Source organism: Tamandua tetradactyla, chromosome 1 (genome assembly GCF_023851605.1).
Source record: "Tamandua tetradactyla isolate mTamTet1 chromosome 1, mTamTet1.pri, whole genome shotgun sequence".
NCBI classification, from domain to species: domain Eukaryota; kingdom Metazoa; phylum Chordata; class Mammalia; order Pilosa; family Myrmecophagidae; genus Tamandua; species Tamandua tetradactyla.
This window is the reverse complement of record NC_135327.1, coordinates 6,067,113-6,094,145: the sequence shown is the minus strand read 5'-3', so window position 1 is coordinate 6,094,145 and position 27,033 is coordinate 6,067,113. Positions and strand designations below refer to the sequence as shown.

Genomic DNA, 27,033 nt, shown 5'->3' with positions numbered 1-27,033 from the left:
TTCTTTCTCTTCTCTTAACCCTGTTTGGGTCATCAGAGTTAACCCTCCAGCACCCCGAATCCTGAGCCAGGACTGAGGGTCCTGCCCCTCCTTATTGCCACCACCCCACCCCATCTCCCTTTCTAACCCCAGAGCCACGCAGGCGATGCCAGGTGTCGCCGCAGTTTTAATGACGCTGGTTGTAATTTCCGCGTCCCTGGGTCCGAAAGCTGCCCGGGGGTTGGGGTAGAGCACGTAGGGGTGTCCGCCCCTCACAAGTCGCTCCCGTCCGGCCGCCCGCGGAGGGTGGGAGGGTGGGGACGGGGATGAGGAATGCTTTGGTCCTCGGGCCCAAGGAGGCCCCCGACGGGGCGGGCCGACGGCAGGCCGTGGCGGGGTGGGGGTGGAGGCTAGGAGGCCGGGGCCTCGTCGTCCGCGCGGTGGCCGGCATAGAGCGCGGCCAGGGGCCTGAAGCGCGGGCCCCAGCTGCTGAGATAGGCAAAGTCCTGCTCCGAGCCCGACGAGCCGCTGTGCAGCGAGCTGAGCGAGGCCGCCGGCGAGTCCGCGCCCTCGAAGGCGTAGGTCTGGAAGGCGTCGTAGGGCGGCACCGACAGGTCCCCGTCCGCCAGCGCCACCTTGCGGCCGATGAAGTCCCTGAACAGGGCGAAGTCCGGCTCGGGGCTGGGCTGCTCCCGCGGCAGCGAGCGGCGCTCCGACGGCAGGCGGGCCTGGGGGGAGCTGTCTGGGCCCCCGCTGCCGCCCGCGTCGCCGCCCTTGAGCTCGCCGAAGTCGTAGAGGCTCCGCAGCGCCGACATGTCGTAGGCTTCCGTGTCCTGCTCGCCGCCGCCCTCGTCGTTGTATTTGATGACGTTGTCCCGCATGTCCTCGTCGTCGTCCGAGCTCAGGTGGCTTTTGTGGTGGCGTCGGAGGGTGAGAATCAGCAGCACCAGCACTGCACCGGGGGAGAAGAGGGCGAGTGAGGCCCAGCCACGCGGGGGGGCTTCTGGGGACACCCCTCCCTCAGGACAAAGGGGAGCCCCCCACAGTGGTGGAATTCCCTACATTTATGCCCAAGAAGACCTGTCTTCCAGTCAAAACTGAGCTGGCTCTCTGGAGAGGTAGTGAGCTACCCATCTTGGGAGGTATGCAAGTTGAGGCTAGCCTACCCCTGCTGAGCAGCATAGAGAGCTATGTTAAGAGTTTTCAAGGGTGTTGGGAGCTGGGTTATACCTCGGAGGTCCCCACCCTCACTCAGAAAGACCTTAGGCCTGGGGGGTGGGAGGGGACAGATGAAGGACAAATGGGCCTGAGGGAGTGAGAGATGTCCTTGACTCTGACCTTTCACCTTCATCCTCACCGTCCTCTGTCCACTTCAGAAGCCCTGAGCCCCTGCTCAGTCCTTGGAGTCTCAGGTCCAGGAGTCTCCTGCAGGAACCTTCCCTGTGGGCTCCAGGAGAGGCTCAGTGCCTTCCCCTCTGGGCTCCTCTGGTAATGGGCTCTGCCCTATTGGTCCCTGAACTAGCAGCCCCACCGTCACCTGGGCACTTGTCAGAAATGTAAATCTTGGGCATTACCCTAGATCTACAGGCCCAGCTGTCTGTTTTAAGGTGATGATGAGGTCACTCAAATTTAGGAGCCCCAACCCTGCCGTGTTAACAGATCCCCAACTACCCTGGCGGGTCAGGGAAATGCTCCCCCGGCTGGTGCCTAGCAGGCAGTGAGCACTGGAAGCTACTTGTTGGATGGATGAATGAATGAAGAGTTGGATGGAGAGTTGGGGAGATGAGTGAATGAATGAATCGTCCTCTCTTGGCTTTTTTCACGTGACTTCCAGGACTCCACATTCTCTTCCCTCCTCCCTGATTATTCGTTCTCTGTCTTCTAAGCAGGCTTCTCATCTCTCTGACTTCTTGACGTGAGATGTCCTAGGACACGGTCCCCCTCCTCTAACTAGTGGCTTTTGGTTCCATTTAGAGGCTGACATCTCCCACATCTCAACCTCCAGCCTGGACTTCTCCCAGACTGTGTATCCAACATCCTACTCAACGTGTCCTCTTGGGTGACCACGAGAATCTCAAAAGTAAGATGTTTAAAGTTGAAGTCATGATCTCTCTCCTTTCTCTCCCCTTAGACTGCCCCATCTCAGAAATGGCCACTCCACCTTTCCAGAAACTCAGGACTTTTGACTTACTGATGAATCCCCAGTGCATGGAAAAGTCTTGCAGATTTGAGCTGCTCCCCGAATGGACATACAAGTAAACGCAGGAATGAGTGAGAGGATGAAATGAATAGATGGATGTACGGATGGATAGATGGATGGATGGATGGATATAGGCTGGGGACTGTTCTAGATTCTTCTTGCTGCTCCCGATGGCTCCAGCCAGGCCGGTGGCCAGAGTCAGCTGCCACTGCCACGGGGACAGGGGCTGGCTGTCAGCCTAACGCGGTGTCCTGTGACAGGGAAGAGGGTGGGGCCCAGCGAGCAGGTCCAGAGGGAGGGCACGAGGGAAGGGAGGTGTCAGGGGAGAAGTGGGAAAGATGGATGGGCGGCGTTCGTTGTCAGAGGCCGGGAGCCGCTGCGGGGATGCCTACGAGAGCAGATGGTGGGGAGCGCGGGCGGCGGCGACAGATGTGCTCGGCCTGATCAGCGATTCCGCCCGTCACCTTTAGAGCACTGATGTGCACTTTCTTCGTTTGTGGGCAATTAGGCAGAAATTTGTTTGCACTGCCTCAGAAAATGAAACCACTGTAAAGTGCACCCTCTGGAAAAAGGGCTTCTGAGGGTGGGGAAGGCAGGGGGGCCTGGGCAGGGGGGCCTGGGCTGCCCGGCCAGGAAGAGCCTGCCCAGGGCTGCTTCAGGGGCCTGAGGAGGGGCAGTGTGTTCGAACGGGGCCACCCTGGGGCCCCTGAGGGTAGGTAGGGGCCACACCAGGGGGAGGTGGAAGGAGGGGGTGGGGTGCAGCCGGCATCTCCCCGGGAACTGAGCAAAACTGTCTGCAGCCTGGAGCTCCCTGAGTGCCCGTCGCCCTGGCTGTGCGTGCCACCCAGGCTTGAGCTGAGGCCGGGCCATGTCTCTGACCTTGCGAGGCTGTGATGGTGCTAGGTGGCATTTTGGCCACTGGAATCTAGTTCAGCTCCTGGAGCCTCTTCAGTGGGGTCATTTGGGGGCTCAGATGGCTGTCGGCGGGACTGGCACCAGATTGGATTTTTCGCCCTAATATCTTAAGCCGTGGCCCCAGCTGCCCCAAGGTTTTGTCCCCAGTTTAGATACACCACAGGCGGTGTCCTTAAAGGATCAGGGAACACAGGAAGTGAGTTAAGAGGCTCCCTGTGTACCTCCCTTAGCCACGTAGCCTCTCTGAACCTCAGTTTCCTCATCTGAAAAATGGGAATGATATGCCTGGCTGGGTGGTTGTGAGAGTCACAGTATCCCTTTTTTACCAATACATAGAGAGTTACAAAGTACCATACACAGGAGAATGTTAAAAAATACATTTTGTTTTAAAAAATTAGATGTTGACTGGGGAGAGGCGTGCGGGCTGGGTGGCGGTGGGGCCCGCAGGACTCAAGTTGGGGTAGGGTGCTTCTCTGAACTTAGAGGACGCCTCACGGGTGTGTTAGGGCTTGGCCATCCTTTGGGCTGGACCATCTCTGCACGGAGAGGGAAACTGAGGCCCGGTGGGGAGGAAAGCCTGGAGCTGGGACCGGAGGCCACCAGGCAAGGAGATGGCTCTCGGTGGACTCACCGACCAGGATGAGGGCGCAGACCAGCAGAGCGATGAGGGCGCCGGGGCTGAGGGAGGCGGCCATGGCGAAGGCCGTGGCGTTGCAGGACTGGATGGTGCCGGCGCTATCGCAGCCGCACACACGGATGGTGAGGGTGCCGGTGCTGCTGAGCGGGGCCGGCCCGTCGTCCACCACCAGGATGGGCAGCAGGAACACGTCCTGGTCCTGCCGGTTGAAGCCCACGTGCTGCGTGTGCACGGCCGCCGTGTTGTCTGCTCCGGGAGAGGGGGTGGCTGTGATGGCACCCCAAGGCCAGCCCGTCCCCCACCGCCTCCCGCTTCCGCCCCAGCTACTGCGCCTGCCCTCCCCCCCACCCCCAGCCCTGTGACCCGGTTCCCTGACCGTCTCCCCGGCGGCCTCTGCTGTCCCCAGCCACCCAGCCCGTGCTTCGGTCCTCAGCTGTCCCAGGATGCTAGTCCCAGCTGTCTCAAGACTCTGTGTTCGGCTCTTCCAAGATTTTGTCCCCAGCTCTGCCAAGGTCCTGTCCCCAGCTTTTCCAAGATTCTGTCTCCGGCTAGGCCAAGGTCCTGTCCCTGGCTCTGTCATTTGTTTTGCTTTGGTTTTTCATCTTAACATCCTGCTTTTGTTCCCTCTCAGGTTCCGCCCCAGCTGCCCAGGGCGCTCGGACCCCGGCTGGCCAGCGGTCCTTACGCTCTGGTCTGTCGGGCCCTGACAAGTCTTGGGTCCTCAGAGGGGACCGGCTGGCACCCTCCTTTGGCTGAGGGACCTCTCTGTCCCCCAATACCCCCGAGCCTGTCTAGAGCCCTGGTGCAGGCGCTGAGGCTCTAGTTAAGAGGCTGAGCTTGGGGGTGGGGGCCTGGCGGTGGGGCCTGATGCAGGACCCCAGAGCACCAGGCTCTCCTCATCCACGTCTTTCCTTTTTACACCTGGGGAAGCGAGGCCAGAGGGGACAGTGAACAACAGAAATGCACCCATTCTGCTGGGTCAGCCTGTTGCTGGGACAGCCAGGCGGTACCCAGGGGAACGGGGGTCTGGTCTTGGGACTTGGGCTTCGGTGACCACCGGTGCTCACTTCCCCTCCTCTCTTCCCTCCCCTCCATCTCTCCTAGGGGCCTGCATTCCCCTTTCCGCCAGGCTGCTGACGTGGTGGCACAGGAGGGCCCGGCGCCCAGCTGGCTGCTGCCCCCACCTTGGCGGCCAGTTCTGCCGAGGGAGGTCTCCTGCCTTCCTGCCGGGGCCGAGGCCTCCACCCCGCAAGCCCGTCCTTCTCCCTGCCCCCAGGCTGGTCTCGGTTGACTCAGCCCCGACTGGAAAGCCCCAGGCCTGGTCTTGCCCGTGATGGACACGCTGCAGGGGAGCGGGCCCTTGGAGGGCCTGGCTCTGTGACCCGGGGCACAGCTGCAAAGTGGACCCGAGAAGATCGGTCAGGGGGCGAAGCCGTGTGACGAGCACACGAGGGCTCATTATGCTAGTCTATTACTCTTACTATTTGCAACTATCCATTCAAATGCTAGAAATAATGCTGGGTCCATCATTGATGAGCCTGGGAAACTCACGTAGAGTCTTTGACCTCAGTTTCCACATTTGTAACCTGAGAAAAACAGTAGCATTTCCTCCTTGTGGACGTGAGGATTAAGCGGGGTCATGTACCCAGGAGCCCTCGGATCGTTCCTGGGCACCACCCTCCTCAGGCAGCGCTGGTTCTCATGCCAGCCTCACCCCTATCTCTGGCCACACTACGCGCCTGCTCCCCGCCTTGGCTGCCCCGCGTCTCTGCACGCACTTCCCGCTGTGTGGAGCACCCTCTCCGCCTTGCCTGGGGAAGGTCTCACCTGAGACGCTCCAGCGAAATGCTGCCTCTTTTCTGTGGCGTCCCTTCTCCACCTTCCAGGGAGGGAGGATTTATGGCTGCTCCCCAGCCCTGCTCTGACTGCAAAGAGCCACACACACCCTGTCACAGCACCCATAAGTTTATGTTATATTCCTGGGTGCCTGTCTCTTTGCCATGTGGTCAGTCGGGACCTGACACGGAGCCAGGCCTGGAGAATGATGCGTGAATGAACCACTACTTTTGGGATAACTTGGAGTCCTGGGTCAGCTACTCAGGCTCTGGCTTGAACTCCAGCCCTCCTGTCAAACCGTGAGTCAACCCCAGCTGTGAAAATATCTGCCTTCCCTGGGGAAGGAAGACTCAAGGGCAAGATAGGAAAAGAGAGAATGGTGTGGATTCAACTGCATTGACTGGAAGCTCTGTATGTGTCAAGGACTGTGTTGGGTACTTTAAATACATAATCATCTTGCTCACAATCACAAAAGTTGTGGCATTATCCCCATTTTACATATGTGGAAACTGAGGCTCAGAGAGAAGTCTGAGTTTATCCAGGGAGTTGGTGGTATAGCTACCTTTTTCATCCATCCATCCACTGATCCTTCCATTCTTCCATCCATCCATCCTTCCCTTCCTTCCTTCCTTCCTTCCTTCCTCCCCGCCCCCCTCCCTCCCTCCCTCCCTCTTTTCCTCCTTTCCTCCCCTCCCTCCCTCCCTCCCTCCTTTCCTCCCCTCCCTCCCTCCCTCCCTCCTTTCCTCCCCTCCCTCCCTCTCTCCCTCCTTTCCTCCCCTCCCTCCCTCCCTCCCTTCCTTCTGTCCTTCCATGCATTCATCCATCCAACACATCTTTATTGAGTAAGTACTATGTGCTAGCTTCATTCTAGGAACTGGGGGAAAACAGTGAAGAGCCCTGGATCTGAGCTCATATTCTAATGTGAGAGACAAATAGGAATCAAATAAACCCACAACTGAGTTTACAATGACAAGCCAAGATGAATGCTGTGAAGGAAAAGTATAGGAACAGCCCATAAGAGAGGACCTGCCCTAGCTTGGGAGGACAGGGAGGACTTCTTGTAGGAAGTGCTATCAGTGCTGGGTCCTGAAAGACGCGTAGGTATTAATCGGGAGAGGGAACGGTTGATGCAAAGGCGCTGAAGTTGGAAGGCGCATAATACACTCAAGGAACTGAAAGCCGTTTGGTGCAGCTGGAGGGATGAGTGGGATGGCTGGAGTGAGTCAAGATGAGGCTGGAGGGGTAGGCAGGGGCTCTCATGGACAGTCTTGGGGGCCATAGAAAGGAATTTGGGTTATTTTCTAAAAATTTGAATTATTTTCTTCCAAGATAATATTGGTGGGTTTTAAGTAAAGGAGTGATCTAAAGACACATCATTCATTCATTCAGCAGCAAATATTAACTGAGCACCTCTACATGTCAGGACTGTTCCAGCCCTGGGGGAACAGCAGCGAACCAGGCATGCATGGTCCGTTCCCCTCTGATCCTACATTCTAGCTGGGGGAGCTTGTGATCTGAAATAAGAGAGTGGCTGTGAAGACCAGTTAGGAAGCTCTCGTGTGCTTTCGGTGTGAGGTGCAGTGGTAGTGGAGGCAGAGAGAAGTAGCAGATTTTAGAAATGAGAGGCTGGCCCCGGCTCAGCCTCAAACTCCTACGCAAGGGCAGGGGGAGTGAAGGGGAGATGGTTGCCTCCCAGGATTGCTGTCTTTGGCCATGGAGCTATGTGTTCTGAGCGTCCTGGTGCCTGCTGCTCCTCTGCCCCCCAAAAGGGGGTCCCTGAGCATCCTGCATCCCGGGCTCCAGCTGACCTCAGCTGGGGGTGGCTCTGGCTGCCCCGGGCCCTCACCCCACCCTCCTAGGCGGGCTCTGTGCCTGGCACTGCACCCATCCATCTGTCCTGACATACATCAGTGTCAATCCCTGGCTGCAAAAGCAATATTTATAAATCACGTTTCCAAACTGGCTACAAATTTGTACAAAGAAACAGATGGGTTGGGGTAGCCATTTGTCACCCAGGATATTTATATGCTGAGGAGGAGGGGGCTTGGCACGTGGAGGGAAGGGGCTAGGGGCCTGGAGAAGGAGCCTTCTGTGGATGCCCTGACCTCAGGGACACTGCTGTCCCCTTGCCCCCCGAGCTCGTGTCAGGTGATCACACGGGATGTGAGCTCCGGTGGCCTCTGGCCAAACCCAGACAGTGTGAGCAGGACTTGAGGCCCCCTGGGGTGAGGTCGACCAGGGCGACCTGTGTCTCCTGGGGCCAGCCCAGGACAGCAGTGGACTGGTGAGCAGGCAGGGCTGCACCCGTTGTTAAAATACTGAAATACATCTAGAAAGGTCTAAATAGTGGCTGCTCTGAGTCCCCCAAGTCTCCCCTGCTGCCTCTGCCTTTGCCGCCGGTACCCCTCCCCCAGACCTTGCCAAAACCAACTAAGGAGTTAATGTCCAGCCTGGCAGGGCCCTGGAATCCTGTTCCAGTTATGCTCAACATCCCTCTGATCAGGTATCCGACTTGCACTGGTAGTTAAATAACACAGACTGGTTAGGCCTTCACGTCACTGAGGGTCCCTCCCCTTTGCAGGCTACTGGTGGTGATGTAAAGGTCCTGGGGTGACCCCAGATTCATTCCAGGGCCAGAAGGAGCCAAAATGAACTGGCCCCCACAGCCTCTCTGACCATGTCTCCTCCCAGTCCTGCCACTCACTCGCTCCAGCTAGGCCGGTCTCCTTTTTGCTCGTACCTCAGGGCCTTTGCACTTGCTGTTTCTCCCGTCTGGATATTGCCCTTGGCCCTGCTCCCTGTGTGGCCTCATTTCCTTCAGATCCCTATGCAAATGAGCCTGTCAACAAGGACTTCCCTACTTAGAACAGCTTCCCCTCTCCATCACTTCATCACGTTCTTTCCTTTTACCTTCATTTTTTTTCATTTATCAAACTTGATCACCTACTATACACCAGGCACTACTCTGGGCACCCAGGTCTGGCAGTAAAAACAAAAAAAAAAGTTCAGACTCTTGTGGAGATTGCATTATTTTTTCCCACAGCCAATTATCATATTTATTTATGTTTAGTTCCTGTCTCCTTTCACTCGAATGTAAACTCCACAAGGGCAGGGATTTTGTCTTGTTTGCCACCGTACTTCCAGGGCCCACCAGGGGCTTGTGTGTCGTAGGATCAGTCACTGCTGAATGAAGGAACTGACATGTGTTAAGCACTGACAGCAGCCTGGGGTCCCCGGCGCACGAGCAGCAGCCTCATCAGCCCCATTTCAGACAATGAAACTGAGACTTAGAGAAGCAGCTGCCAGGCTGGCACAAGGAGCCGCCCTCTGAGCCTGGCCCCAAGTCCCTGGCTCCCAGCCACCAACCCTTAAGCGCCCCCATCTCCGATTCCATCCTTCAAAGGTCCAAGCCTCAACTTTCTGGGGAACTTTCTGGAGAAGGTCACGGTGGGTTCGCTGTGCTTAAAGGTGGGGTACTAAGGCAGGAGGAACCCTGGAGCTGAGGCAGGTGGGGTTTCAGTCCCAGCCCCTCAGCTCCCTCTGTGACCCTGGGCCGGTCCCTGTCCTCTTAGAGCCCAAGTCTCATTGCCTGCACAACAGACTGCAAAACCATCTCCCAGGGTGGCTGTGAGGATGCGAACAGAAATGGAGTGAGATGAAGCACCTTTTAGACGGAAGGGTGGGGAGTGTGTACAGGGGGGTTATTTCAACCTTCACGTGGAACAGGAGGCTCTTTCCACCCTAGCAGCATGCCTGCCCTGACCACTCTCGCCTCATGCCTCTCTGTACCCTTCCATCCATCTCTCCCTACCCTCGGGATGTCCCGCTTCACTCCACTGACCCCGCCTGCTTGTTCCCCATGGCTCGGGGGACAGGTCCAGCTTGTCCCGGACTCCTTCGTTATCCTAGACCCAACCCGGACCCTCTGCATGCCCCAGTCTCTCCATCTATAATATAGGAGGGACCAGGAGGCTAGGCCCCTCCCCTGCGCAGCCGAGATTGGGAGGCTCAGCAGTAACTCACCTTGGATATCGAGCAAGGAGAAGTGGGGGCTGCTGGGCGCTTCGGGCACCAGGCGGAAGTAGAAGCGATGCCCACCCTGGGGCTCGTCCCTGTCCACCACACTGATGGTCTGGACGAGCTGAAGGGGGAGGTGGACGGCTGGGGGTGAGGCTGAGTGGAAGGAGCCCCGGGCTGGCAGCCCCCCAGTCCCAGCCCCTTAGCGGTACCTGGCCTGGCTCGGCATCCTCACACACGGCTGCCTCGTAGGGTGTGGCCAGCTCGGGCGGATTGTCATTCACATCCAGGATTCGGATCCTCAGAGATGCCCGGGATAGCTGGGCGTGGTTTTCTGAAACCAGAGCACAGGAGCGGGGGCGGGGCATCAACCATGGGGTGCAGACAACCTTCTCTCTGCTACTAGAGCAGGATTGGGGGGGGGTGTCACCTGAGAGATCTGTGGGTTGACTAAGCTGCTGACAGGCCCAGAACTGGTGATGTCTAGATATAAGTGAGTAATCATCTCCACTCTTACCACCACTGGACCACCACCCTTCCCATCACCACCACCATCTCCACCGTTACCACTGGCATCATCTCCACAACCTTTACCACCATAATCCCCAGAATCAACCCCTCACTATCACCCAGACACCTTCACTATCTCTATTATTATCTTCACCACCACTGTCACCATCATCATCGCCAATACCGACACTTCCAATGCAGTGGAATGATTACCACCACCTCTACCACCATAGCTTCCAGTCCCACCACCTCCATCCCCACCATCACCGACGCCATCACCACATCTCTGCCATCATCACCACCTCCATGATCATCAACACTTCCATCATGAGTTCATCAGCACCACCATCACCACTCACATCCAGCACCACATTCACTAGCTCAGCCTCGTTTCTGCCACCAACACAAACACCAAAGGCATTATGATCATCACCCCGTTCCCCAGCACCACCGTCACAATCGCCATTTGTACCATTACTACCACCACCCCCACCAAAATCACTGATACCACCATCTCATCACCAACATCACCTCCACCGCCACCGCCACCTCTACCGCCACCTCCACCTCCACCACCACCGCCACCTCCACCGCCACCTCCACCTCCACCGTCACCTCCACCTCCACCTCCACTGCCACCGCCACCGCCACCTCCACCTCCACCACCACCTCCACCTCCACCTCCACCTCTACCACCTCCACCTCCACCACCACCTCCACCACCACCACCACCTCCACCTCTACCACCTCCACCTCCACCACCACCTCCACCTCTACCACCTCCACCTCCACCATCACCTCCACCACCACCACCACTACCTCTACTGCCATCTTCACCTCCACCGCCACCACCACCTCCACCGCCACCTCCACCGCCACCTCCACTGCCACCACCTCCAGCACCACCATCACCTCCACCACCATCTCCACCTCCACCACCACCACCACCTCCACCGCCACCTCTACCGCCACCTCCACCTCCACCGCCACCTCCACCGCCACCTCCACCTCCACCTCCACCTCCACCGCCACCGCCACCGCCATCTCCACCGTCACCTCCACCTCCACCACCACAGAGTGCACAGAAAGCACGTGAGGGGTGCACATCCAGTATTTCAGGTATCCTTGCAGAAATCTCATGGCTTGGTACAATTTTTATCTCCATCTTGCAGAGGACAAACTAAAACATGGGGAAGTTTTAAAAACTGGTCTTCAGTCCACGCAGCTGGCAGTGGAACTTCAAGACCTCTGCTCTTTCAAAACTCTATCCTGAGAACAAATAAAAAATAAAACAAACAAACAAAAACTCTATCCTGAGAGCAAGACAAGCCCACCGGAGGTGGGTGTGGGCCAGACCCCCACCCCTTCAACTATCATGTCCCTGAAGCCCACGCCCTGGTCTCATTCATCCCTGGGTCGCAGCATAGCAAGTTGTAATACATTTGGTGAATGAATGAACGAAGCCTGGGAAAACTGAGGAAGAAGGAGGCCTGGATTCCAGTGGCCCTGCCCCTGACCCAGAGTTTGATCTTGGGCAAGACCTTTCCCTCTCCGATAGCAATTTCCACACCTGGAAAATGAGGACAGCACATTGCTGAAGAGCCAAGGATGGTGGAGCCAAGCAGCATCTATCCCATCTCTGCTGCTTCCTGGCTATGTGACCTGGGTCAGGTCACTTACCCTCTCTGTGCCTTGGTTTTCTCACTTGCAAGATGAGGTTAATAGTAATAGTTGGGTTAAGAGGGTGGATGGAATTCCTATCCGCAAAGCTCTTAAAACTGCATACACAACACATAGTAAGTGCTATATAAGTATCTGTTAAATAAACAAACAGATGTCCTCAAACAGTCCTTTTAGCAATAACATTATATGACTCTAGGATGTTGGGGTACCTTTCCAGCACCTGGAATGTTGGCCCTTTCTGGGGTCCCTGAGTGCCTGCTTGGTCTCTGTCCTCAGCTCTCTCAGCCAATGTGGTCTGATTGCTGCGTTCCAGCGGCCAGTGACCTCTTGAGCACCCCCTGGAAACAACACCCTATTTCCAAGCAGTGACTGCTGGCTGGGTCTCCAGCCTGGCGAGCAGAAAGCGCTCTCTGCGGCCTGAAAGTTTCCAGGCAGCTGGGCACCCTGTGAATTTTGTGGGGAGCCGGGGCTGCTTGGCTTCCTCTTTCTCTGAACTTGGGGGCCCACTGAATGCAGCTGCTCATGTGTTGATAAAGAGAGAGAAATGGAGATTGGGAGGCAGGTGCGGCCACCTCCTGGGGGGCTGGGGAGAGGAGGGAGGGAGTCTTTAATTAACTAAGACCCAACCCCTCTCTGGAGCTTGCCTCAGCTGGGGCAGCTTATCTTCTCAGCTCACCCAGATCTGCCACTTCAGCGATTAGAGGGGCGCTTGCTTTTACGGGGGTGAGAGATGGGAGTCGTGACTGGGAATGCCGGGTGAGCCGTTATTTTTAAGAGCGCGCTGCAGACAGACGGCAGCGCCTTGAGGAGGAGGGAGGGCGAGGGACACGGGCAGGAACAGCCGGGGCGCCTGCAGCAGGGTGGGGTAGGGGCTGGAGAGAGAGGGAGAGAGGGGCCCATGCGCCATGTGGCGTGGGGGGGGCAGCAGAGAAGCTGTTCCACTGGAGGGCTGGCCCCACTGCTGCTGGGACCCCCATTCCTTTGGGCCATGCTGGGCTCCCTCCCACCTTCTCTTTTTAAATGTCACCCTTCACCTCTTGGAAAGGCCCTGAATGAACCTTTGGCCTGAGTGAGGGTCTCAGATCTGAGAGGGCAACCGAGTGAGCACCCAAGAGGGAATGCTTCTACACTGCCGAAGATGCCACCTGCAGGACTTATCCTGGGACCCCGGAGATGGTGGGGGCCAGGACTCCCCAGAGCTCAGGCTGGCCCAGTCAAATCCTGTGCCACTGACATCTGAGCAGAGCTTCCCCGGCCTGGTGGCATCCCTGGGGAGCCTTTAACGAATACTGATGCCACGGCCTGGCCATGGACGGTTTTTGAAAGCTACATGGGTGAGTCTTACAGGGTGTGTGTGAATCACTGCCCAAGGGGGACAGGCAGGGGTGGGGATCTGACCTGGTCTCTCACCTCTGGACTTCCTCCAACCCCTCCTGATCACAATCAGTATCATTTATAATAATTGATAAAAGATAATTCATACATTTACCACCTTTAATGCTTCTGATATAAAACAGGGACGCCATCAATTGAATAGCCTTGACCTCTGTGCATTGTTTCCAACTTATAACAAATGATGACCTCATTCACTCCACAAAACAACTCTGTGAAGGAGTATTGTTAATCCCGTTTTACACAGGGGGAAACTGAGGCCCAGAGAGGGGCAAGACCAGGCCACAAGGCAGGTCAGCAGCAGGGCTGGGGTTGGCCTCCAGGTCTCCCGAGCCCAGGCCCGGCTTTGGTTCAGGTACAACGTAAACGGGCCCCCCTGTGGCCTGGACACGTGTCCATCTGGTGGCAGCTGTTGCGTGGACCCAAACCTGAACTGACTTCACCTAGCACCTTGTAGCAGGTGCCCCCTCCGGGGCTGGGACCCCCACCGGGCCCCACTCCCCTCCTGGCATCTCAGTTCAGCTGACTGACATGCAAATTAGTTTAATTATTTCTTCTTCTAAAATAAATTATATTTTGCAGTAGCTGCAATATGTTGTGTCAGGCAAAATTACATTCAATATTTTTAAACTAATTGATGCAGCCTTGAGGAAGGGTGATTGACAGCCCAGAGCTGAACAGGCCTGCAGCCTTAACTGATTCCTAAATTAAAATTAAACGTGCTTCTGCCCAATGCTTTTTTCCCCTAAGCTGGCTCACCATTAATCCAGGGGGTGGCAGGTGAAGTTCTGGGGCCAAGGAGGCTGGGCAGCTCAGGGGCTGCCTCGGGAAGAGGCCAGAGCCAGGCAGCGTGGGCAGAGTTCCTACCTTCTTCGGGCCTCAGAGTCCCTTCTTTAGAAGGGACAGGTACTGGGCTGGGCCATTTGGAACAGAGACTTCTGGTTTTTGCTGACAGTTATTGACTGAACATCTGCTATGTATAAGACCGATGTGGTCTCTTGGGCTAGCGGCAGAACTGACAGTGAGAGAGCTGAAAGAATAAACCTCAGCGCCTGTGAGAAAGTGGAGCCGGGGGTCCTGCCCTGGTGGCGTGCAAGGAAGTTTTCCCTGGAGTAAATGACATTTGGGCTGAGATGTGACTAGGAAATCATCAGGTGAAGGGGACAGGGAGAGAAACAGTGCTGCAGGGACTGAGAACAGCATGTGCAAAGGCCCAGGGGTAGAGGGAAGGCCATAGATGATGGGTCGCTGGATCCCTTCCAAGGAAGACCCCAGGTCCTAGCAGTTATTCATCTGGCTAAACCAGGCTTAGGGGACTGGGGGTGAGCGGGCAGGGAAGAGGAGGTGGGGCCTGGCCTGGCGGCCCTTTTAGGGCTCTCCTGGGAACGTGTGCCCTGAAGGACAACAGCAAACTTAACCTACCCTGGACCATGATCCGTGCTGCCCCACTTCATCCTGCCGTTCACTGTGGGAGGCAGGGACAGTCTTCTCGCTGTTTCACTGATGGGAAAATTGGCTCAAGGAGATGCAGCTACCTGCCCGAGTTCTCACCAGATCATCTGATGAAGCTGGGACTTGACCCTGGGTCTGGTCCCAAAGGTGGGAATTCTAACCACCTCATCATACTGCCTTTCTTACAATCTTTACCTGTCAGAATTCTACTTGCCTTCAAAGCCCAAAACAAAAGCTCCCACCTCCTCCAGGAAGCTTTCCTTGACCACTCTCTACCCTGGACAAAAAGCCAAGGTCCTGCATAGCCTGTGAGGTCCCCTGCTACCTCCCTGGCCTTGTCTCTCCCCTACTCCCCCTCTTTTGCCCTGCTCCAAGCTCGCTCCTCTGCCTCTTCCAGGTCTGTGCCCAGATGTCATCTCAGAGAGAACTTCCCTGGCACCTTTTTACAGTCTGTCTCCTCTAGCCCACCAGAGACCCCTTCCCTGCTTCATTTCTCTCCGTAGCACTTATCCAGCATCCCTTTATGTCTGCACTTACTTACGTCGTTTACTGCAAGGATGCGAGTCGAGACTTTTGCCTATTTTGTTTCCTGCTGTTTCCCCAGCACCTGGAACAGGGCACGGCCGTAGGGGGTGTGTGATAAACACCTGTCCAATGCATGGACTTCGGCGGCTGGGGCCCCCCTGACTAGGCCACGGGCGCCTAGAGCGTGGCTTGGGGCGTAACCAGGACAGCCTGAGCATGTCCGGGGGGCTCTGTCCGGGGGCGTGCACCCCCCCAAGGACCCCTCAACCAACAGGCAGTCAGGCTGTGGCAGCCAGTTACTGTCTCTTTCAGGGCTAAGCTTTTCTCAAAAGTAAAACGAATGGAGTTGGGCCCTGAGGTTCTCCTTGACAGTTCCAGAGAAAAAGAGAAGCCCAGAGAGAGAGAGTGGGCGTGGGAAAGAGAGAAAAGTGGGGAGAGAAAGAGAGGGAGAGAGAACGCGAGCGAGTGCAGTCTGAAGGAGCGCCCTCACCACTCACATTTGCGGGGGGGGGGGGGGGGGAGCAGAGCCCAGACACCCCCTCCACCCCCCAGGTTTAAATCGCATCCAAACAACCAGTTCCAGTCTCTGATTAGAGCTGGCCAGCTGGGCAGGAAGATTTATCATCCCAATTACAAGTCGGCCAAGACAAGCAGGCAGGGCGGTGGGGGGGGGGGGGGTCTGGGGGCGGGGGGGGGGTGTGTGCTCACAGCAGGGGGTGGGTGTCAGGGCGGCAGGGAACAGGCTCCTTGCCCCTCCTGCCCTGCCTCTCACCTGCGGGGGAAGCAGGAGCCTGGGCGCCCTTCGCCTTCTCTCGGGGCGTAGGCTCTGTGGGTCTGTTTGGCTTCCATGTGGGGACTGGAGGCTTTGGGCAGGCTGGAACCACAGCATTCCCAGGCTTGGGGGGGGGGGGGTGGGAGAAAGTTTCCTTCCTGGGGGGCTGAGTTGGTTCCTAATGGGTTGTTCTCCTGAGACACCATCTAAAGTCACAAAATCTTCGTTCCTGTCAGCGTCTGTCAGGTCCTTAAGGTGGCACTGAGCTCCAGGAGGGCCCAGTTTTAGAAGATGCCCAGATCTGATTTGCACACCTCTGGAGACGGGGAGCTCACTGCCTTCAGAAGCAGCCCCTTCCTCAGACTACACGGCACTCTGCCTCTCTGGAGACTCCTTCCACCCATCCTAGCCCTGCCCTGGCACCCACACTACAACGTCAAATCTGGACTCTTTCTGGCAACCTCTCCGCTGTTCTCCCTGCTCCAGGCTTGACCCCTCCAACCCACCCTCCACCCTGAACCCGAGGGAAGCAGGGGTGGCACATCCGCGCCGGCTCCCTGGGGCCTCCAGGAGACCCTCAGCTGCCTCAGCGCCCAGCCCCAGGGAAGGCTCTCTGCTCTCAGGACGGCAGTGGACTTCCAAGCTTCGAGGCCTTTCTGCTTGGGGCGCTGCACCCCCTTTCTGCCTGGAGAGACGTCCTCAGCCCTTGAGGCCCAACTGAGATGTCAGCTCCTCCAGGAAGGGGTTCCAGCCTCCTGCCCCTCAGAGTCACCCGTGCTCCGAGTGCCACAGCCCCTTCACGTCCACTCTGCGTGGCCACTGCCTGTTGACGTGCCCCTCGCCGCCACCTGTGAGCTCAGAGGCCAGTGGCCGAGCTGGCTCCGTGCTGATGGCAGATCCCAGCACCCAGCCCAGCGGAGGGTGGGTGACGGAAAACACTGGCTGAGGGTCCACGTGGGGGTGAGTCCCCGGAGGGCACTGCACGCCCTCATCCCGTCCCTGCTCCTTCTTCCAAATCCCTCAGACCTGCCTCAGCTGTCCTCGTGAGGAATGCCGGCCTGAGAGTCAGCCAGCCTCATCGGTTGACTCGGGCAAACTGCGTCCCTTCCTTGGGCCTCAGTTTCCCCAGCTATGGACAGGGTGGGGGGCAGGAGGGGCTGGAACCCGTCATCTCTGACGTTGCCTTTCCTCTCAGAGTCTTTCTCTAGTAATAAAACCCCTGCTATGTGCAGACATCACGCTAGGCTCTTTACATGATTTCTAATCCCCAGGGGATGATATAAAGACCTCAGCACCACACCTGGCCTATTGCAAGCTTTAAATAGACAGAAGCTGCCTTTACTGAAAGTTACTATCCATGCAGTCATCCAATAAGGTAGAGTTCATTGTCATGGCACCATTTTCTAGATGAGAAAACTAAGGCAACGGGAAGGGGAGTGACTTGTCCAAGAGCACACGGCTGGAAACCATGCAGCTGGAACGAGCTCTTCTCCACCACTCAACCCCACTTCCCCGACGGTGGGACAAGCCTGTCCATCTGTTTATCCAGCAAATACTGATGGCCTTTGTGCCAGGCCCGGTATGAAAGCTGCAGGTACAGCCCAGACGCTGCCCCCACGGAATGCACAGTTTCCTGGGGGAGATAGTAAGCAAGTACACGGATGAATATATTCATCATAAAGCATGCTCCATGGCAGGGAGGGAAAATGCAGGGTTCCGTGGGACACGACTTGGCCTGAGGTGGCCCAGATGTCGAAGCTTCTGACCCGGTTAACCCTCTGCTGTCCGGGACACCCAGATGCTCCCCTCCTGGACCAGATCGGGGTCTGGTGACCCCGGAGGAGGTGGCTTGGACACAGTCTCCCCGGCACCCTCCTCGCCAGCGGTCACTTCCCAAGTCCCCCCTGTCTCTTTGAACACTGTCCCTTTACAACTGCCCTTTCCACCGAAGCCTTCAGACACAAATTGTACTTGAAATTCAATATTGGTCATTAATATTTCATGATTACAAAACGTTAAAGATAATGTCAGTGGAAGGAGCGTCTGCATGGGGAGAATGGATGACTCAGACGCTGAGGAAGAGGGGGGCCGGCATACTAAGTGGCTGCAGGAGGCTTCGAGGCAATGCGGGGTGACGGCGCCGGCTCCCGGCTGAGTGCCACGTTCCCCGAGGTGCCCGCCAGGCTCAGCCGCTGTGTATAAACACGTCCCCTCGGATTCCTGTCACCTCCTGTTTGTTACGCCCGGGAGCCGGCGAGCTGCTGTGACCCCTCGGCCGTCCCTCTGCCTCCCGGGAGGCCAAGGGGCCCGGGCAGGAGGACAAGGGCAGGTAGTGCACGTGGTGCAGTGGGCTCCCGGGAGCCGGAGGTCTGCAGGGGTGCTGTGGCCCTGCCTCAACCGCCCCTATGACCTCGGGGACACCCCTCTTCCGTCCTGAGCCTCTGTTTCCTTCTCTGTAAAACGGGGATAATACTTTTGTATTCGATTCACAGGAGTGGCGAGAAGGAGGAGGGGGTGGATATATGTGACAGCTCCCGGCCGCATGCCTGGCACCAAGGAAATGTGACTTGAGGGATGGCTGGGCGAGAGCGGGCTCTGGAGTCAGACAGGCTGGGGTGGAACGGGTGGGAATTTGGACAGATGACTTCACCTGGCTGAGTCTCAGTGCGCTTACCTGCACCCTGGGACAACAGCGGTAGTGACACCTCTCAGGGCTGCTCGGATGACTCAATGAGCTCATCCCTGTAAAGTGCCTGGCACAGAATCAGTGCCCAATATATGTCAAGACCAATAGATTCCATTAATTGAGCATTTATTAAGTATCAACCACTGGGCTAAATGCACTCACGTCTTATCCTATTTAATCCTCAACCCCCAGCACTGGGAAGCGGGAACCATCCACTTTTCCACTGATTAATATCCTGGGGTGGAAGGGGCAGGAGTCCTGGTTACAGCTCGGAGAGGGGGCTCGAGTCACTTGCCCAGCCTTCTCCTGTCCTGCCCCCATCTCAGTCCTCACGGTCAGCTGCTGGGAATGGGTGGGTAGGACAGCGGAGGGGCTCAGGGAACAGAGGGTGCCAGGAAATGGAGGCCACGTGGCAAGGCCGTGGAGGGAACTGGGCAGACCTGGTCCAAGCCCCACTCTGCCCCTGCACGCCCTCTGGCAAGTCTCCTAACTCTCAGATCCTCGATTTTCCCATCAGTAAAATGGGTGCTGGTCATGCCACCTCATCAGGCTATTGTGAGGATTCGGTAAAATAGGTGCTAGGAAACATTTAGCCCAGAATATGTCTTAGGTAACAACTGTAAAATGTTTGTGGGGGGGGGGCATCCCCCAACTTTCTTTTGCCTGTGAAATGGCAAACACATTCCCCTCAGTGTGACCGCCTTTGTCTGCTACTTGAGCTGCACTGCCAAGGAGACCCACTGGGGAGGTGCACAGTGCTTAACCCAAGAGGGGACCTGCTAATGGTGGCACCTCAGGCAGTGTGACAGGCGGGCGGGGGTTTATGGGATGGGAGAGGGCCTCTCTCTGCCTAGCAACCAGCCCTGTCCCCCCCCCCCCCCCTCCACTCATCTGCAGCCAGAGCTTCAGTTGCTGCCCAGGGAGGAAAGGGGGGAGCTAAGGAAGGAGGCCTCTCTTCTCCGCCCCCTCCCCAGTCCAGCCGCCACTTCCTCTCCAGCCACCTTTGTTATCTCCTTTTCCTGCCCTGGAGGAGTGCATTCAAAGGCTCGGGAGCAGCAGGCACTGAGGTTTGAGCCAGCTTTGTATTTTCTTTTAAACTGAAGTTGAAAGAGACAGAGGGAACTTCAGCCCAGGGACTTCCTCGGCCAGCAGTGGGCTGGCGGAGCCTGAGAAAGTGGGGGGGGCGGGGGGAGGACTCCAGCAGAGGGGAGAAGAGGGAGGCAGGAGGGCCTGGAGGCCGAGGTATGCAGTGAGTGTAAATGTCACCTGCCCTCGGCTCAGGGACTCTGAGTGTTCCCTTGACTGCCTACCGCCTCCTGGGAACCTGGGGACCAGCCCCGTGGCCGTGGGGTGGGTGGTTCCCAGTACAGAGGGGGCCTGGCAGTCAGAGAAGGCCCTGGAGGCGTACCCACCCCTCTCCTGGTGCTCCGGGACTCCCCCTGCTCACCGCCCTGGCCTATTCCTCTTGCCACCCTGTCTCAGGGTCACCCCCCCTTTCTCTCCCAGATGCACAGAGGTACCTGGAACCCCCACACTCACAGCAGTCTTGAGACACTCAAACACTCTGGAGTCGACCTCAACTCCTTACATGTGCCCATCAGCAGGTCCTGTCTTCAGTGTGTAACTCCAGGAGGACCCCTCCATCGCTGCAGCCAGGGTCAGGCCACCCACTGTCCCGCTTGGCTCCTAGCCCAGCCCCTGCTCCCCCCTCAGCCCCAAGTCTCTTCTCAATGCAGCGGCCAGAGGAGTCCTAAGTCAGACAACGGCCCTCCTCTGCTCACCCCCCTCCACGGGACCCCACCTCGCTCGGTGCCAGCCATTCTGTCCCCTGCCAACCACACGCCAGGCAAACTGCCACCTCAGGGCCTTTGCACAGGCTGTTCTCGCAGCCTGGAGCCCTCTCCCCAGGTGTCTGTGCAGCTTCCTCATGTTATTCCGTCTTGGCTGAAATGTCTCCTTCTCAGAGCAGCCTCCCCCTGTGAGAAACCACACTTACTCTCCCCCCAATTCTTTTTCCTGATTTCTTCTTTCCCTGCTGCTGCTTCTTCGCGCTTACCATCACCTGACACAGGACATACACCCTTTCTGTTTGTTGAGGACAGGAGCTGTTCCATCTTACTCAAGGCTGTCTCCCCAGCCCCTAGAACCGTGCCCGGTATGTAGTAGGTGCTACATACATAAAGGAAGAGGGAAGAAAGCATGTCTCAGGACCCGCCCCTTCCTTGACTAGGGCCCGCTCATCAGCGTTTGCCCCGCCTCTTTCGGGCCTTGGCCCCGCCCCCAGCCTTTGCTTCCAACCCCCTCAATCCGCGCAGCGGGGCCCCGGGCCTACCAGCCTCCATGGCCAGCACCGTGATGTTGTGCCAGCCAGCCGTCTCGCGGTCCAGCCCCTTGCCCGTTACGATGGCGCCCGTGTCCTCATCGATGTCGAAGATCTCGTCCAAATCCGAGTCGCGGTCGATGGCGTACCTGCGCGGGGCAGGCGGGGCTGAGCCAGGGCCCCGCAGTGGGCGGAGGCTGCGCGCGCTTCCTCCGCACCCCCCGAGAGGCGTCGCCCGCCTCGGGGATCCGAGCGGCAGAGGCTCTCCAGCGGGGGCGCAGGGCGGCGGGGCTGGGGTGGCCTCCCAGACGCAGGGCCCGCGGTGGGACCTCGGGCCACCCTCAGCTGCGTCTTAGCTTCTCAGCCAGGCAGCGGGGCTCGTAATTTGCACCCACAGTTGTTGTAAGAACCGGAAGTAGGCAAAGTGCCTGGCCCAGAGTCAGCAGCTACTGAGTATTTGATTCTTATCTCCCCAGAAGTAGCCATGAAATTGGGCTTGAGAATGGGGAAGGGGAAGGGATGGGGGTGGGGATAGAGATGGGAAGGGGACGGGGGTGGGGGTGATGGCCTTCTGGATGGGCAGTGGGAGGGGGGACAGACGGCCGCACAGGCGGGACAGGGGAGAGAGGCGCGGTTTGTGCAGGAGAAGGCGAGCTGTGCAAAACCCAGGGCTGGGCGGGCTGCGGGTGGGGGTGGGATATCGGAATAGGAGCCGCAGGAGGTGGCATCCAGGAGGGTGACGTGCACTGGGGAGCCAAGGGGGGTATTCTGAGCAGGGCGAGGGGGGTCGGTTCTGGCGTTGGAAGGCCCTCTGCGGTCCGCCGGGGATAGAGGCCCCAGCCCAGGGCTGTGGGCTGAGCGAGGGCCTGTGGCCAGGGTCCCGCGTGGGCGGGCGGGGGTGCGAGCTGCCGGCCCTTCCCCGCTTGCGCAGCACGCGCGAGCTGATCTGCGGCTTTTCAGAAGCCGCGTGAAAAAGCCCTTTGTTCCGCCTTCTTCCCGGGCCTTTGTGCGCCGGCTCCAGGCCTGAAAGGCCTGTGTCCGACCCATGTCTCGGGCGGCGGCGGCGGCGGCCGGGAGAGGCCCTGCCAGCGCCGGCCGCCGCCTCCCCGTGCTGATAACGCGGGCGGACAAAGGCCGCGAATACCAAGCAGGGCTCACTGTGCACTCGGCGCAGGGTGGCCGTGGGGCCTGCCCGGCGCGAGCACCCACCCCACTGCTCCTCCCGCGGTCCTGCCCCCATCTCTCAGCAGGGGAAACTGAGGCCCGGGGAAGGGAGGACCCGGGAATACCGCCCGCTGGGCGCCCCCAGCCTCCTCTTCCTCATGTGTTGAGTGGCAAAAATGATCCCCGGTGGGGCCACACAGACGCGCAAGGCTCGGAGCTGGGTTAGAATCCGGGCTCTAACCCTCATTCCACCCCCCCACCCCCACTCCACCCCCGCGGAATCCCTTGGCCTCCTAGACTTCCATTTGCTCGTCTGGAAATGGGGGTGATTCATATGCACCTCACACTGTGGTGTGGACCAGAGGAGGTGACGGCCCTGTTCTCTTCCTGTCGGCTGTTAGGGCGGAGGTGAAGGCAGCTGGCAAACTGCAAAGGGCTGTGCGCCCAGGCCTGGCGGACATTATTAGGCCATCTTTGGGGTCCCCAGTGTAATGCTTCTTCCTGTCCCTAAGCTGCCAAGCCCACAGCGTCCTTTTCCCTGACCACTCTGGCCTGGGTGACCCATGGTGGTAACTGCTCCCCTCAGTACAGCAGTTAACAGTTTGTAGATGGCTTTGCCCCCAGCCCTGCCTCCATTCATTTCGTTATCTCCTAAACACTGACCAGGTGCCTTCTCTCTGCTGCTCTAGGCTAGGCCCTGAGGAGAAAGTGGTGAAGGAAACAGGCCAGGCCCCTCCCCACCATCCTGTGGGGCCAGTACAGTCACCCCTGTTTTGCAGAGGAAGGCAGAGACTCAGACATGAACTTGCCAAGCGCAGGGCTGCCAAGTACAGTTGTGCAGGTTGTGTAGTACACAAGAGGACCAGGCTAAAGGAGGAAGTGAGGGTGACCCAGCCAGAATTCTGCTAGTAGTTCCTCAGAGAGGCACTTTTTTCTTATGTACACAAAGGTGCCATATGGGCTAGCAATGACCCCACCTGAGGTTGCACAGGGACTCTGTGACAGAACTGGTGCTGGTACACAAATTTGGGACTCTATGCCCAGAGTTCTTTCTTGCTTGTGGAACCATCCAAGCCTCCGTGCATAGAATCTCAGGTTCCCTTTGTCCCCAGCCTGGCTGTGTTAGGATGTTTGGGTCAGAAGGAGGTAAGGCCAGACTCTGAGGGGCAGCTCAGCTGGAAGGAACCTTGGAAATCTCCACCTGATTTTCCATGTTGGAGAACAGAGTCCAAGAGAGCGCCAGGGACACAACATAGCCTGGGGCTCCTCATCCCTGGGCCGGGCATGGGGAGGACGCCACCCGCCTTCTCGCTTCTCCCCTCTGTGCTCAGCCCTCCTCCTCCTCCTCCTGTTTTTAGTCTTTTGTTTCCTCCTGGAGGGGAAGGAGGAGGCTGGAATCTAAGCGGAGGCAGCTGTTCCCAAGGCCGTAGGGTGGGGGCCGCGGGGACCCACCATTAACCAGCCAAAGACTCGGGAATGGGGGGGCTGTGGGTCAGGGAGCGGGGGAGGGTGGGGGCAGCTGGGTGGGCTGCGGGGAGTGTGGCGGGGCGGACGTCAGAGGCCCTTATGCGCGTCGCGTGTCGGTTCATGAATTGTGTGTCTGGTGTATGTTGTGGGTGGGAGAATGTGTGTGAATGTTCTGTGGGTTGGCATGCCTTGAATATGAGAGAGGTGAGTGTGTGCGTGTGTGTGTGTGCAAGGTGTGCTTTGCAGTTGGAAGAGCAAAGGCTCAAGAAAGGCAGCTGCTTAGCCCTGCTCCGGATCCAGGCCTGTGTGGACCCCGTCTTGGTGTGACTAGCCCACCTGGCAAGGGTGTTGGCTAGATTAAATATATATATAAAGTGCCGAACTGAGTTCCAGCAAAATACTCCATGGATGGGAACTCTTGTTACTCTAATTCTTAGTCCCTGATGGCTGGCAGGGAGATTTGGGGGTCCCTCGGCCCGGTGTGCTGTCTGCATGCTGGGGGTAGGTGCACAGCTGTGAACGTCAGGGCTTTGCCAGTGGCCCGAGGAGAACAGGAGGCTCTGCGGGCCGAGAAGCTTCCACTCAAATCTCCCCATCCTACTCCTTACTCAGTCAGGACGGTGGGTAGGGGAAGTGGAGCATGGAAGAGGGGAAGGGTGCAGGAGAGGATATAGGTCTGTGTTTGTGTGTGGGTGAACAAGGAGGCCTGGGAATTGTGGTTAAGAGTGTGGATTTTGTGCCCATCTGCCTAATTTGAAACTTAGCTGTGTGACCTTAGCTGTTGGGGGGTGGGGGGATCTTTTCAGAAACCAAAGGGGCTGCAAGCCAAGGGGATGAAGGCTTCCTTTCTCTCTGCCTTCATTAAGGCACGTGCTCAAACACCCACACACAATGCCTGCAGACCTGCACGTGGTCAGCACTGGTTGCAGAACGAAGGGAAGAAATGGGCTGCCAGACCACTGAGAAAAATGGCGAGGTCCACTGCCTGAGGACCTACTATGTACCAAGCACTTAATACTCCCCCCAACTCTGGGAATACCAAGTGCACAACCTGGTAGGTAGCAGATATTTAATAAATGAATGAGGCAGGTACTATCATGAAGCCCACTTTAGAGATGGGGAAACTGAGGTTTGGAGGGGATACAGTGGCTTGCTCGGAGTTGTACAGCTGACCTGGGATTTGAAGCCAGGTTTATCCGATTGCAAAGCCCATGAACTTAACTGCTGCACCCCTTTGTGGCGTGCTGGGTGGATATGAAGGGTTTGCTCCCTCTGGTCCAGTGCGGACCTTCCTACTTTAAGGCTCAAGGAGAGTCACAGTAAGGCCAGGACTGGGGCTGGTAGGAACATGGCTGGGTGGGTGAATGACCAGTCTTTCTGCAAGGCTGCCTAATCCAGAGACAGGGTCCATCTGAGCACTCTCCTCTCTCCCTCTTAAACCTTCCCAGGCTTCCCCACTGCCCACAGGATGAAGTCCCACTCCAACCTGGCATTCAGGTCCGTCACAGCCTGTCCCCAGGTGTTGCTCACTTCTCACCAATCTGATGTGGCTAATGCTGGCTGATGTCTCTTCCTGAACATACCCTCCTGGCACCGTGCTTCTGTTCCTGCCACCTGCCCCTTGCCATCCCTCCTACCTGGAGAGCCCTCTCCCCATTCCAAGCCTCATCCTGTTGCCCTTTCTCAGGAGACACCAGGGGAAGCCTGCACTCATTCCCCTCCCTGGTGCACAAATGATCTGTTCCTTTTTCGAGCCTCCTTGTCCTCAAGTTCCTGACTCAACCCCAAGCCTGCTTAGAACTGGATTCATTATTGGGTTAGTTGACATGGGGGCCCAGCCTTCCATGGGCCGATGACTTATCTGTGTGGCCTGAGCCCAGGGAGAGTACAGCCCAGGTGTGGCAACTTTGCCAACCAGAAAGAGAGTTAAGAAGCAGGGGTGAAATGACAGGCAGCCAGACTGGGGAAGCAGATGATCTTGGGCTAAATCCAAGTCCCTCCCCCTTTTTTTCTTTTCTTTTTTTTTGGGGGTGCATGGTCCAGGAATCGAACCCGGGTCTCCCACATGAAAGGCGGGCATTCTAACCACTAAACTACCCGTGCAATTAAGTCCTGCCCCTTTTGAGTTGGGTGATTCTAGGCCAGTTGTTTTCCCACTCTGACCCTCAGTTTCTTCATCTGTAAAATGGGTATAGTACCTCCTGAGTGGTAAATGCACTGATATGAGTCACTTTCCACTCTCTCCAGTGCAGGGGCTCAGAGAACTTGCTCTGTACAGTCAGCATTCCTGTACTTCCTGGGCACCTACTATGCCCCCCAAAGTGTGTGAGGCAAAGCCTCATAGGATACCACTTCATTTCTTCATGTCCACGAACATACTAAGGTAGTTCCTGTCCCAGGACTTTTGCACTTGCTGTTCTCAGCCTGGAATGCTCTTCCCCACATCCTGGCAAGGTTGTCTCTCTCTTCATTGTTCTGGTCTGAGCTCATCTGTCAGCTCCCTGACCACACAATTGGACACAGGCCCATGTGGCCCCAAGCCCTCCTTGTTCTTTTCCTGTTTCACTTTCTTTATAACTCATGTCTGAAATGATCCTGTTTAACCATTTGCTGACTTGTGAATTGTCTGTCTCCCCATCAGAGAAGGTAAACTCCACATGAGCGGGGACCTTGTCTTATCGCCACTGCTTCCCCATTGCCTGGAACAGAGCTGGGCACGAGCCCATGGATAGTTGTTGGCCAGGTCAGTGCCCCTTGGAACGTGGGAGCCGGTGAAGAAGGCAGGCTCTGGGCAGCACCCATGGCCCCCGAGGACCCCCTTCTCTGTTGTCCACAGCCCCTCACTGGCCTCCTGTGTCCATGTTTGTCCCTGGCAGTCTGGGAGCTCCTCCTGGGCTCTGCCCTCGACTGAGTCACTGTGTGGTGGTGAATTGGACCTGTCTCAAGCTCCTCACTGCCCCTGCATCTGAGGAGCCCGAGGGAAGGGCTGGCAAAGGGAGATGAAAGAAGGTGAGAGTGAGAAGCAGGTTTCAAAGTTGGCTCTTTCAGTGCAGATGAAAGGAGGAGGAAAGGGAAGGGGGAGGAGGGAGGAGGGAGGAAGGAGAAGCCCGGGAAGTGGGTGTGAAGAGGGATACCGGAGGGGAGGGGAGTAGGCAGACAGGCGCACTGGCCTGGAAGCCAGGACTTGTACTTCTGGTACTTTACTCTCTTGGAGAGCCTGAGGAAGCCTCCTCCCCTCTCTGGGCCTCAGTCTCCTGACAACTAGAACTGATAATGCCTCCTGGGAGAGGTCTGGGGCCAGGCCTCAGGCCAAGGGGGACAGTTAAAGCCTGGACCTACAGCCAGGGTGGAAGGGAGGTGGAGTAGTTCAGAGGCAGTGGCAGATGGTTTTGGTAGTGAGGGGGCTGGAGGCAATGCAGGCATGCTGGACTTCTGGATAAAGTCTGAACTCCTCAGCCTGTCCAGGCCCTGTTAGACT

At 57.4% G+C, this 27,033-nt stretch overlaps 1 protein-coding gene across 1 annotated transcript in view; it reads right to left on the bottom strand.

Moving 5' to 3' along the window:
- Positions 1–319: 319 nt before the first annotated feature.
- Positions 320–27,033, bottom strand: part of CDH22 (cadherin 22) — a 70,074-nt gene continuing 43,360 nt past the window's right edge. The window contains exons 7-11 of the mRNA XM_077159422.1: positions 20,937–21,073; positions 9,797–9,918; positions 9,591–9,708; positions 3,726–3,977; positions 320–931 (exon numbers count right to left, since the gene is read on the bottom strand). Of these exons, the coding sequence (XP_077015537.1) occupies positions 390–931; positions 3,726–3,977; positions 9,591–9,708; positions 9,797–9,918; positions 20,937–21,073 (1,171 nt within the window). The 3' untranslated portion in view covers positions 320–389. The remainder of the gene's footprint in view (positions 932–3,725; positions 3,978–9,590; positions 9,709–9,796; positions 9,919–20,936; positions 21,074–27,033) is intronic.